At 56.0% G+C, this 12343-nt stretch overlaps 1 protein-coding gene across 3 annotated transcripts in view; it reads left to right on the plus strand.

The window, feature by feature from the left end:
- Nucleotides 1-12343, plus strand: part of LOC123746140 (centrosomal protein of 76 kDa) — a 245210-nt gene that overhangs the window by 92856 nt on the left and 140011 nt on the right. For all 3 annotated transcript variants that reach the window (XR_006771466.2, XM_069314067.1, XM_069314066.1), the window contains one exon: nt 1936-2124. Coding sequence is in view for 2 of the 3 variants with exons in the window: in XM_069314067.1 (XP_069170168.1) it covers nt 1936-2124 (189 nt within the window). In the remaining variant the exon portion in view is untranslated. The remainder of the gene's footprint in view (nt 1-1935; nt 2125-12343) is intronic.

A 12343-nucleotide genomic window follows, 5' to 3' on the forward strand; every position in this document is an offset into this window, starting at 1 on the left:
TTTTTTTTTTTTTTTGGGGGGGGGGGGGTTCTTGCGATGTCTCGCGTCGGACCCGTCGTTTCTGAACTCCTGGCGGGCTTGCATGCTTTGGGGAGTTTTTCTGTTCGGCAGACGTTCCATCTCCTTGTGCCGCCTGGGTTTCGGTGGTCGCGCCCGAGATCTTCTCGCGGCTCCGCCTTTTTCCTGGGCTCGGGGGGGCCTTGTCAGGGCTGCTTATGTTCTGCCTTGTGGTCTTGCCTCCGGTTGGTGGTCGGGTGGCTTCGTGGTAGGTGTCCCACCTGCGTGCTTCTCTTGGCGGCAGTATGGGGTATTTTGGCGGTCCTTCCTTTTCCTGTCCCTTCTTAGGTGGTTACTCTTGTTGGCTTGGTTTACTCTCGGCTTGGTTTTCTAGTGGGGGTTGGGGGCCGTCGTCTTGCCACATACTGTCGCCTCTTTTCGTGCGGCGCAGGCGGAGCCGCTTCAGCTTGCTTTCGGTCTTGGTGTTGCTTCTGCACCGTTAGTCAGCTGTCTTGTGCGTCGTTTCACCTCCGGCCTGTTCGTGCGCCGCTTGCACCATCCTGGTCTCTGGTCAGCGTGCTCTGTCTTCTCCTCGGTTGGTAGTGCCCCTTCGGTTCCGGTGTGTTTTTTCGTCGGCTCTTTCCTTTGGGCCTTTGCCTATGGGTGTCGGTTCGCTGAGTTTTCTTGCTCCTTCGGTTTTAGCGTTTTGGTTGTTTGATGGCAGCAGTCTCCATCTTTTCTGGCGCGGGGTGGGGCTGCTGCATTCTGGAGGGGTCCAGGGTTTGTTGGTGCTTCGTTGGTCGGGCCGGGGGTGTCGTTTGTGTGTTCAGTGGCGGCCCTCCGCTGTTGTTTGCGTGCCACGGCGCTTGGGTCCGGAGCGCGTTTTGCGTTGATCCGGTTCTGTTCTTCCCGGTTCGCGGGTGATGGTGTCCCAGGTGGTCAGCCGTGTTCTTGCGGCTAAGCTGCATGTGTTCTTCCCTCATGCCTGTGGCGTTCGTGGCTTCGCTGCTCTCGCTGCCGTTTGGGCGACGTGGCCTTGCAGTCTTTCGGGCATGGATTTTTGGTGTTCGTGCAGGGGCCTTGCTGCTCGTGGTTCTCGTGTTGTTCCCAGGATTTTCGGGGCTGTGGCGCCTTGGGTTGGCATTTGCTGCCAGTTGTCTCGCCTCCTTGGGGGGTGCGTGGTGTCCGCCTCCCGGTTTTGTCCCTTTGACCTTCCTCTGTGGGTAGTTAGCTCCGGGGAGCCGACGGGGCTCCCCCCAGAAAACCAGCGTTGAATGTAATGAAACGGCATTTTCTGGGTGAGACCCGGAGGCTCCCCGGCAACCCTCCCTCCCTCCGGTCGGCGTTTTTCGCGTGTTTTGACATCCAGCCTCAGAACTGGTGGGTGGATAGCCGGCGTGGGAGGTCTGGGGCTCTCCCTTCCCCCTCCTGGGGAGGGGGGAGCTGCGCAGACAGCGGCGCGGTGACGTATGACGTCATACTAGTTTCCTTGTTTTCTGTTGAAGAGTTCTATCCACTAGTTCGGCTTAGGTAGCAATTTTCACCAGAATAGGGGTTTGTTTTGGAATGCTTACCTTTCTGGATGCTTGACCCGGTCGATGGCAGACATAGAATGCTTCCAACCACACGGGGGTTTCTATAGGCCATTGCTCCCCTTGCCTCTCTGAGGGGGCCAGGTTCTGGCTCGTGGTCCCCGGTAGGCCCTAGAACTCCATACACATGACTGATGCCAAAGTCTGACATTAGCATATCAGCCGGTAAAGCTCCGGGGAGCCTCCGGGTCTCACCCAGAAAATGGCGTTTCATTACATTCAACGCTGGTTTTTTTTTTTTTATACATAGACAAGCTTGTCCATAGACAAGCAGAGAATCGATTTTTATATAACTTTTTCAGCTTTCCTTAATTATTTTTATTCTAAAGCAAACCAATTTTTACAGATCACTGCAACATGCTCAATAATAGTGAACTCTTGACTTTGGATGCTCCAATCACTGTAGCAGTTGTAAGACAAGAAGGAGATCAAGGGACCCCTACATCACTTCTCTCTGTACACATTCTGGAGTGGCGATCTTTGCTGGCACAACCCTCACCCACCAGCAAGGTTGTATGTCAACTAATGGGTATAGGTGAGTGTCAAAGCTGCAGATAGTAAAACCTGTCAAGTACTAGATGTTGTGTGTTATATACTGTACCTTGTCACTCACATACACTTTTTCATCTGCATAGTTATTATATGATATTTATTTGCTCACTACACCCACAACTGTCTCTTGGAGGATGCAGGGCTCAGTGTAACTCATCCACTGTAAGCACTATACTTATATACCAACCCATCCACCTGTTTAGATAGTACTTTCTGGGGGAGCCCCTTCGGCTCACTGGAGCTATCTAGGCTGATACAGAGAATAGTCTTGGGCATCAGTGTCTGCCCTGACTCTATGTCTGCCATCGACTGGGTCAGGCACCCAGAAAGATAGGCGCCCCAAAACATCCCCCCATTCTGGTTAAGAATTGCTATTAACCCTTGGGTGGCTCCGGGCTATTTAGCATTTGTCACCCACAGGCACATACCAAAAAAAAAAAAATTATTTTTTCTTCTATACCTGTTAATTTGTGTTCTCTGATCATGGGAAAAATAAAAAAAAAATCGTAAGTGGCATATATTTCCCGCTATAGGGAGGGGAAGTCTGGCAAAAACAGGTGCTGACTCAGCGTGCATCCCAGACGGTCTGTTGCTCGCCAGCTGTCAGGCAGGAGTAGCCACAAAGAGATAATTACCTAATTATTTCAATGTCTCTGATTGATTTTTTGTAGTTTTCTGTGGGGAGCCCCTACGGCTCCCTAGAGCTTATCGGGCTAATGTATGTTATGTTAGACCGGGACATTAGCTATGGAGTTCAGACCTACCAGGGACCAGCGCCAGAACCTGGCCCCTTCAGAGAGGTTTCAGGGAGCAATGGCCCTGGAAAACCCCCATATGGTTGGGGGTTTTCCTTATCTGCCATCGACCGGGGTTAGGCACCCAGAAAGGTAGGCGTAACAAAACAAGCCCCACACGGTAAGAAACTACAACAAAAACCGAACAGAGAGGTAGAAAACTCCCTACAATCAGAAGGAAAACAATCAAGCAATCAATTTACTGCCGCGCCAGTCGTCCGTGCAGCCCTCCCCTCCCTGGGAGGGGGAGGGGGGGGCCCCGGACCTCACCACGCCGGTTGCCTTCAGTTTGCAAGCTAGTGTCAACCGGGATAGACACTTCTCTGGCCTCAAATTCCTTGGCGGTGTTTGTCTCGTGTAGCGTTCTCTGCTGTTTTTGTGTAGTGTGCGGTGGCCAGGAGTACTTCATCAGTGCCGGGGCTGCATGCGCCTAGGGGCTTCCTTCCCTAGGCGCCCTGTGAGTACTGCCCTTGTGTGTCAGGGTTATCTTCTCTGGGGTGTTCGGGAACCGCTCCCGTAGAGGTTCTTGCTGCTCGGCATTTGCCTCGCCCTTGGGGCCAGCTGGGGCTTGGGGCCCTTGTTTGGCCTTGGGTAGGGAGTGGTATTGTGCTGGGTAGGGCATCAAGGTGTTGCGTGGCCTGCCACCTAAGCGGCGACCGGTTCCTGTTGCTCTGGGGACGGTGTACTTTTGCGGGGTTTTTCTTTTTTGTTTTGTTTTTGTTTGCCTGGTGGAGGTTCTGCCTCGTGGGCTCATAGTTCCCCTGGTATTGTTTTGGTGGCCCTCTGATAGGCCCCTGTGCTCGTACACGTCCCAGGGGTTTTCAGTATTATCATTTACCCTTGTTTTTGTTTGGGTTTCTTAACCGGTTAGCAACACCTTGCCCGGGCTTCCCGTAGTTGCTAACCTACGGACCCTGGAAACCCCTGTCGGGGCTCGGGGACCCATGGATGCATCTCCCGAGTTCCAGCCTGCCTTGTGCGGGTTTGAAGGTTGCAGTGTGCCCTTGTCTCAGGGTGACAGTCACCTGTTTTGCCTCCGTCATGCTGCCTGTTGGGCCATTGACACCTTTGACCCGGAGTCTTGCGAGTCATGTTCTCTGCTTGTGCTCCAGTGTTACTCTGAGGATGTTCCTATTAGGGTGCAGGCAGCATCAGCGTTGCATGTTAGGTTTAGATTATTGCAACGCGCTAGGTTGGTTTCCCACCCGGATGCCCCGAGGCTGCCCCGTTTTGGCTTTAGGGACCCTGACTTGGGGGCATTGGTCACTATGGCTTTGGCTCCAGCCGCGCCCTCTGGTCCTTCCCCTGTGGTTCTTCCTGCACCTCCCCCCCTATGTCCGTCTCCGAAACATATGCGGGTTTCGGCCTTGGCACAGGGTTTAGCTGGTAGTGAGACTCGGGCTGCTTCGGGGGCTGCCCCATCCGGGTTGGGGATGGAGGCCTTTGAGCCGGTTCCTCCTGCCGAGGCTTCTGGGTCCCACCAGCAGACCCCCTTCTTGTCTGCCTTTCCCTTGGACTCTACCTTTTCTTCAGGGGTAGAGGGTTTGGAGGACGGCTCTGCCCCGGGTCCCGACGTAGGGGATCCTGGGGCTGGGGAGGAGTCGACCTGGGGGCCTTGGGCCCCCTGTGACCCCACTTGGGTGCTTTTGCCTTCCCCGCGGGGTTTATTGTTGCAGGGGGAGGGGTTTTCTTACCCCCTTTCCCTGTATGAGTATGATTTGGGTTCAGCTCCTCCCCGGGTTCGGTTCCGGGCACCTTTGGGTACCTTGGCTCCGTCTTTCCAGGCGGTTTGCTACTTCCCGTATCTCCGCGAAGGTGGCTCGGGAAGCTCTTGCTGCATACCTCTTGTGCGACCCGGGTTATGCCTCCCCAATGGATCCGTCCTCGTTTGAGTTCGGTTCTTCTTCCCGTTTTTGGGTGCGTTTGGAGGTTCCGGAGTCTTCCTGGCTGGCAGACTGCCCTTTCTTTTCGTTGGGGGCGTGGCATGGGTTCTGTCGGACCCGCACGCTTGATTGGCGGGAAACTGCTACTTTTATGCAGGTTTACCTGGGGGGCGAGTTTGAGCACCTTAATTTGTGCTTATTCGCTCCTGTGCTTTCTCGGGATGTTGGCCTTTTCCAGCTTCACTTACAGGTTCCTCAGCTTTCGGCTTCATTGATTGTGGAGGAGTTGCGCTCCCGTGGGCATTTGGCTTCAGTCTTGCGTTTCTTTTCCCTTCTCGAGCTCTCTTCTGCTTGGCTTGAGGAGGATGTGGGAGCGTTGAGTGAAGGGCCTTCGTCTGGGGCGCTGTCTTCTGCAGCTAGGGCGCGGCTGCACTGTTGAAGCTCTTTGCGCCCATCCTGAAGGAAGCGGTATTTCTGTTTTTTGCTTCTCGCCTCGCGTGCCGTCAGGCTGTGCTCGCCCTCTCTTTGGAATCCGCTTGGGCCCTGGCTCTTAGGTTTTCGTCTCCGTTTTGTCCCTTGCTGTTTGCAGAGACTGCGGTCTCTGTTTCTGCACGCGGCTTCGTCTATTTGTCGTCCTATGGCGGACTTGTTGATTGTCCGGAGTAGTCGTTCTCGGCAGTTTCGGAAGGGTTCTGCCAAGGTTCCGGGTTCCGCTGGTCGAGGTGGGTCATTGGTGCCAGTTTCTGAGCCGTTGTTCCCTTCGGGGCCAGCGTCGTCTGGTTGGCGCAGTGATCGCCCTATTCGACGGTTGGGTTCTCGTAAGGGGGCGTTGGCCCTTTCGCGGTTTGCCCCATTGACGGGGCAATGGGGGGGAGGCTCGCTCTGTTTGCCCACGCTTGGTCCCACGATTTGTGGGCCTTTTCGGTTGTGTCATCCGGCCTGTGGTGGCGTTGGGCGACTCGACCTCCTTTGGGGGGTTCGGGGCTAACAGGGCAGGTTTCTTCTCCTGCGCTTCGTCAAATAGTCTTGGAGTGGGTGCACTTGGGCGTGGTCGAAACGACTACGTCCCTCAGGTGGGTTTCCCGTCTGTTTCCAGTGCCGAAATGGCACTGTGCGGATCTGAGGTTCATTCTGGACTTGTCCCGTCTGAACCCCTGGATTCCTTGTCCCTCCTTTCGGATGACTACTCTGTCTCAGGTCCGGCTTCTGTTGGAGCTGGGTGCCTGGATGGTGTCCCTGGACCTCAAGGACGCCTATTGGCCCGTTCCTATTCATCCGGGGTTCAGGGACTGGTTAGGTTTTGTGGTGGGGCGTTATGCTTACTGTTTTCGATGCCTACCTTTTGGCTTAAATCTGGCACCTCGCGTTTTCACACATCTGACCCGGGTTGTGGTGACCCGTCTGCGTCTTCTAGAGATTCGGGTTTTGGCCTACCTCGACGACTGGCTGGTGTGGGCTCCCAGTCGGTCAGCTTGTCTGCTCGCCAGGGATATGGTTCTTTCCCAGCTCGCCAGGTTCGGGTTCCTGGTGAACTGGAGGAAGTCCCATCTGGTTCCGTCCCCGGTTCGGACCTGGCTGGGTCTTGTTTGGGATTCTCGGACCGCTTCCTTGTCTCTCCCTCCAGAGGCGTTGCGGCGGCTGCGGGACCGCCGTCAGCTGTTTCTGAAGGGGTTCTGGGTCACTCGGCGGTTGCTCGAGCAGTTGTGCGGGAGTCTGAACTTCGCCGTGCTAGTCTACCCGCCGGGTTGGGTTTGGCTTCGGCGTCTGTTTTGGTTCCTTCGGGGACGTCCTTTCCGCCTCTCTCGTGATCGTTGGGTTCGTCCTCCGGGGGTCTTATGTCGGTTGCTGCGTCACCGGCTTCCTCTTCGGGCTTTTCGGGGTTCGGTGCCTTGGCGCCTTCCCGAGCCCTCGCTCGATGTGTTCACGGATGCGTTGTCTCTCGGCTGGGGCTTTGTGACCAATGCTCGCCAGGCAGGCCAGAGACGGTGGGGTCCGTCCTTCCATCGGGCTCACAGCACGGTTCAGGAGTTCGTGGCTGTCTGGTTCGCGCTTCGGAGGATTCGAGTCGCTCGGGGATCGACCATTCGCCTCCATTCGGACTGTTCTCCAGTGGTTCATTGCCTGAACCGCGGGGGTTCTCTTCGGTCCTTAGCTCTTTGGGGTTGTCCCTTCGAGTGGTTCGTCTGCTGGATTCTCGGGGTTTGGCTCTCCGTGCGGTTCATGTCCGGGGAGTGTCCAACGTTCTGGCGGACGGTCTGTCTCGCTTCCTTCCCCTGTCCACGGAGTGGACGGTCGACGACGACTCGTTTCGTTGGATCTGCCAGACATACGGTCTCCCAGATGTGGACCTCTTCGCGTTGGCGTGCTCTCGGCGTCTCCCAATATATGTGACGCCCTTCCTCGACTGCAAAGAGTTCGCGGTGGATGCCTTTCGGTAGGACTGGTCGAGGTGGGGTTACCTGTACCTCTTTCCTCCGGTCCAGCTGTTGCTTCGGCTTCTGGTTCGGTTGGAGACATTCCCAGGGAGAGTAGTCCTCGTGGCCCCTTGGTGGCCGGCCCAGCCTTGGTTTCTGGTGCTTTTGGCTGGGTGCCCGAACCTGGGACGTTTCCCGCGGCTCCGCCTCTTTCAGCAGGTCGGTCCGATCATGTACGAGGCTGGTTCGACCTTCTTCTCTGCTTTTCGCGTCTGGTCTTTTTGACGCAGGTGTATCACCATTTCTATGGTGATCAGGTGGCTTCTTTGATGGTGTCCCACCTGAGAGCTTCGTCTCGGCGACAGTATGAAGTTTCCTGGCATTCTTTTTGCCATTTTCTGGCTCTTCGTAGGTTGTCTTTTCTTTCGTATCGGGTTGTTTTGTCCTTTCTTTCTTGGTTTTTTCAGGACCGTCATTTGATGCCTAATACTGTCGCCTCGTATCGTGTGGCGCTGGCGGAGCCGCTCAAGCTAGCTTTCGGGGTGGACTTCACATCCGCCCCGTTTTGTAAGCTTTCCCGTGCTATGTTTCACCTCCGGCCTCCTCATGCGCCTCCTGAGCCGTCCTGGTCCTTGGACAGGGTGCTCTCCTATCTTTCCTCTCCTCGGTTTGTGGTGGCTCCTTCAGTTCCTGATTGTTTTTCCAAGGGTTTGTTTTTGTTGGCATTGGCCTCTGGGAGCCGGGTAGGGGAACTTCATGCTCTCCTCCGGCGCAGGGGTTTCTGCTCTTTTGGTCCTGGGGGTGGGTTTGTCCGTTTGCAGCCTTCTCCATCTTTTCTGGCGAAGAACGAGACGGCTGCTTTCTGGAGGGGTCCGTGGGTCATTGATGCTTGGTTGGTTCGGCCGGGGGTGCATCATGTGTTGTGTCCAGTTGCAGCACTTCGCCGTTACCTGCGCGCTTCAGCCGGGGTGGCTGGGGATGCGCTTTGGGTTGATCCGGTTTCCCTCGTTCCCTGTTCCAGGGCTCGGGTCACCCAGGTTGTCCGCAGGGTTATAAAGTCTAGCCAGCCTGCTGTCTATCCTCGCGCCCATTACGTTAGGAAGTTTGTGGCTTTGGCTGCCATGTTTGGTAATATGTCTTGGGCACATATTCGGGCACGTGGATTTTGGAAGTCGAACAGGGTCCTGGCCGCCCGTTATTTGGTGAACGTCCCTGCTCCTCGGCGTTCTTTTGTTGCTTTGTGTCGCAGGTTGCAGCCAGTTGTCTCGACTTCGCGTTGAGTTTGTGGCCGCCGCCTCCCGGGTAAGTCCCCTTTTTCCTTCTCTTTGGGTATGTAGCTCCAGGGAGCCGTAGCGGCTCCTCACAGAAAACCAGCGTTGAATGTAATGAAACGCCATTTTCTGGGTGAGCCCCGGAGGCTCCCTGGCTACCCTCCCTCCCATCTGGTCGGCAGGATTTTTCACGTTGGTTGAAGCCTAGTTTCCGAACTGAAGGCAGCCAGTGTGGTGAGGTCCGAGGCCCCCCCCTCCCCCTCCCGAGGAGGGGAGGGCTGCGCGGACGACAGGCACGGCAGTAAATTGATTGTTTGATTGTTTTCCTTGGGATTGTAGGGAGTTTTCTATCTCTCTGTTCGGTTTTTGTTGTAGTTTTTTACCATGTGGGGTTTGTTTTGTTACGCCTTCCTTTCTGGGTGCCTAACCCCGGTCGATGGCAGATAAGGAAATCCCCCAACCATATGGGGTTTTCCAGGGCCATTGCTTCCTGAAACCTCTCTGAAGGGGCCAGGTTCTGGCGCTGGTCCCTGGTAGGTCTGAACTCCATAGCTAATGTCCCGGTCTAACATAACATACATTAGCCCGATAAGCTCCAGGGAGCCTCCGGGGCTCACCCTGAAAATGGCTTTTCATTACATTCAACGCTGGTTTTCTGGGGGGAGCCCCTATGGCTCCCCGGAGCTATCCATGGATGATATGGATACCCTAACTATTTTGCATCAGTCGATGTGGGTGGAGTTCTAGGCCTACTGGGGACCACGAGCCAGAACCTGGCCCCCTCAGAGAGGCATGGGGAGCAATGGCCCATAGAAATGCACATGTGATTTGGAGCATTCTATATCTGCCATCGACCGGGACAGGCACCCAGAAAGGTAAGCGCCACACAACAAACCCCTATTCTGGTTAACAACAAAAATCGACAAACGAGTGGACAGAACTCCCCCAGGAAAACGAACTAAGAAGCATGACGTCACACGAGCTGCGCCGCATGTCTGCGCAGCTTCCCCCTCCCCGGAAGGGGGAAGGGGGAGCCTCAGACCCCCACACCGGCGATCCCTGCCTCAGTTCCTCGGCTGATGGGATAATGCACGGTCATGTGGCTCCAGCTCCAGTCTTGTCTCAGTGCTGTGACTTGTTTGCAGTGCTGCTCTTATGGTGGTCGTATGAGCTGGGAGTAGTATTCTCAGGTACTCAGGCTGCATGTGCTTAGGGTCACCTTCCCTGAGTGCCCTGTAAGTACCGCCCTTCGGGCTTGGGGTTGCCTTCCACAAGTCACCTTGGGTCTACCTCTGATTGCTTTTCGCTGCTTGGTGTTTGGCGGCCCTGAGGGTTTTGGGGTTTACTCCCTTGTTTCCCTTAGGGTAAGTGGTAGTTATAGCACTGGAGGGGCGCAGGGTACTACATAGCTAGTTTTCACCTATGACAGCGGCCGGCTCTGTTCCCTCTGGGAACGTTGTCCGCTTGTGTGGTTTTTCTTTTATATTTGTTTTTGCCTGGTAGGGGGGTCTGCCTTGTGTCCCCCCCCCCTTATATTAGGTTCGTTTGTGTGGTGGCGCCCCCTGCTTCGCCCTCACAGGTGGACACGTCCCGTGGGTTCAGCTTTAGCAGTTTGCTTGGTAGTTTGGGGCGCCAGTTAGCAGTGCCCTGCCTGGGATAACCCTTAGCAGACCCAGTCTACGGGCCCTGGAAACCCCCCGGGGGCTCTCGGGTCCGATAGTGGAGACCCTTGCGTCCCCTCTCGCTTTGTGCGAGTTGAGGGTTCTCTGTCCCTTTGTCTCAGAGTGACTCTCCTTGTTTTTGCCTCCGTCATGCTGCCTGTTGGGTCGGTGACACATTCGACCCTGAGTCCTGCGAGCTTTGTTGCTTGTTCGTGATTCCATTCACCCAGTCTGCTGATGGATTTCCTTGGGTGCAGGCAGCTCACGCGTTGCATGGTAGGGTGTTGCAACGCGCTCGGGTTTGTCGCTTCCCCGGACGCCCCGATGCTGCTCCGCTTGTGTAGGGACCCAGACTTGGGGGTTTTGGTCGCTTCGGCCTTGGTTCCTTCCACTCCCCCGTTGTTTTTTCCCCTCCTGCTTCTGGCCCCTACGCATCTGCAGGCTTCGAGGTTGGGGCGGGGTTAGAGGTTCTGAGACTTGTGCAGTTTCGGGGGTTGCCCCGTCCGGGGTGGCTGCGGAGGCATTCGAGTCTGTTCCTCCGGCCGATGCTCCGGGGTCTGACCAGTGGGCCCCTTCTCTTCCAGCTCTCTCGGCTGCCCCGGCTTTTTCTTGTGGGGCCGGGGCTTTGGAGGTCGACTCGGCCCTGGGGCCTGGTGTAGAGGCTCCTGGGGTTGGGGAGGAGCGACCTTGGGGGCCTGGGGCTCCATTGCGCCCCGCCTGGATTTCCGTCCTTCTGAGCGGGGCTTACTGTTGCGAGGAGTGGGGTTTTCTTTCTCCCCTCTGCGTACGATTTGGGCTTGGGTTCTGCTCCTCCCTGGGTTTGGTTCCGTGTCCCTGAGGTTTTTCGGTTCCGTCTTCCGGAGGTTTTCGGCTACCCGCATCTCTTCGCCTGCGGTGCGGTTGGCCTTTTCGGCTTACCTCCTGCGTGTCCCGGAGTTTGCCTCCATACTGGGTCCTTGTAGCCGTTTGCACTCCTTGTAGCTGTTTGCGCTCCTTTGTAGCCATTTGCGCTCCTTTGTAGTGGTTTGGGTTCCTTGTAGCAGTTTGGGCTCCTTGTTGCCGGTTGGGCTCCTTGTTGCCGGTTAGGCTCCTTGTTGCCGGTTGGGCTCCTTGTCCCCTTGTTGGGCTCCTTGTCGCCTTGTTGGGCTACTTCTCACCTTGTTGGGCTACTTCTTGCCTTGTTGAGCTACTTTTCTTTCACGTTCGGCGCATGCATCGTGGGAGTTTGTTTTGGTTCTGGGCGGTGTGCACACGTGGTGTTCTGCATCCATTTCTCTCGGGGTGGGCTTCGCCTCTCGCTCTTTTCTTAATCCTATCTGTGCCCCGTTGCTTTGGGGGTGTTCTGGTGTGCCGCTGTGAGGAAGTCACAAGGTTTTTCCCTGCATTCTAGGGTGGGGAGCCTCCTTCACTGCTCCCCTCCTCCTCTCCAGCATGGGCGCCCTGGCCGCCTCCGGCGGCTACGGACTCATAGGCTTGCGTCATGGCCCTTCAGCGCCTGTGTTCTGCAGGTGAGTTGGTGCAGTTTGGCATCTCCTTCGTCCTGCCGCTGTTTTTGTTTTTGGGAGTAGGAATGGGTGTTCATACGTACTTGAGAATGTGGACCGTATCACCCGAGGTGCCTACTGCAGGGCTATTAGCCCATGCTGGGCAGCTCTTGTTCTCTCCACCTGATTCCTTCTTCGGTTCACGGGTGTCTGCGGGTGGCCTCTTGGCCCTTCTGAGGCGACTCCTGCCTGTACTCCTCCTGCCCCTCTCCTATGCTTGTCTAACCTTGCTTAAGTTCGGGGCCCCGCCTCCACCTTGTTTCGTAGTGCAACGGTGGGGGTGCCTGTTTGGTAGTACGTTTTCCTGTGTCGGAGGTTTCGTGTTTGCCTCCTTGTGCTTGCAGGTTGGGTTCTGGCTATTTGGTTCCGCCTCTCCCCTGTCGTTTGCCTGTCGGGCGGATTCTGTGCTTCTTGGGCGCTCTCATCTCTGCTCTTGGGGCTGTGTATAGAGTCAGCCCATGTTGGGCTGCCTAATGTGTTCCTTTGTTTGCCTGTTACACTGCACACGTTTCTTCTACCGTCCCTGTGGCTCAGTTGGGTGCTCGGTTTCCACCTGTGTCCCCTTGTGTGCCACTCGTGTACGATTTATCTATCTTCTCTGTCGCTTCCTCGGGGAGTGTGGCGACGTTTTGCTG

Source organism: Procambarus clarkii, chromosome 78 (assembly GCF_040958095.1).
Source record: "Procambarus clarkii isolate CNS0578487 chromosome 78, FALCON_Pclarkii_2.0, whole genome shotgun sequence".
Classification (NCBI taxonomy): Eukaryota; Metazoa; Arthropoda; class Malacostraca; order Decapoda; family Cambaridae; genus Procambarus; species Procambarus clarkii.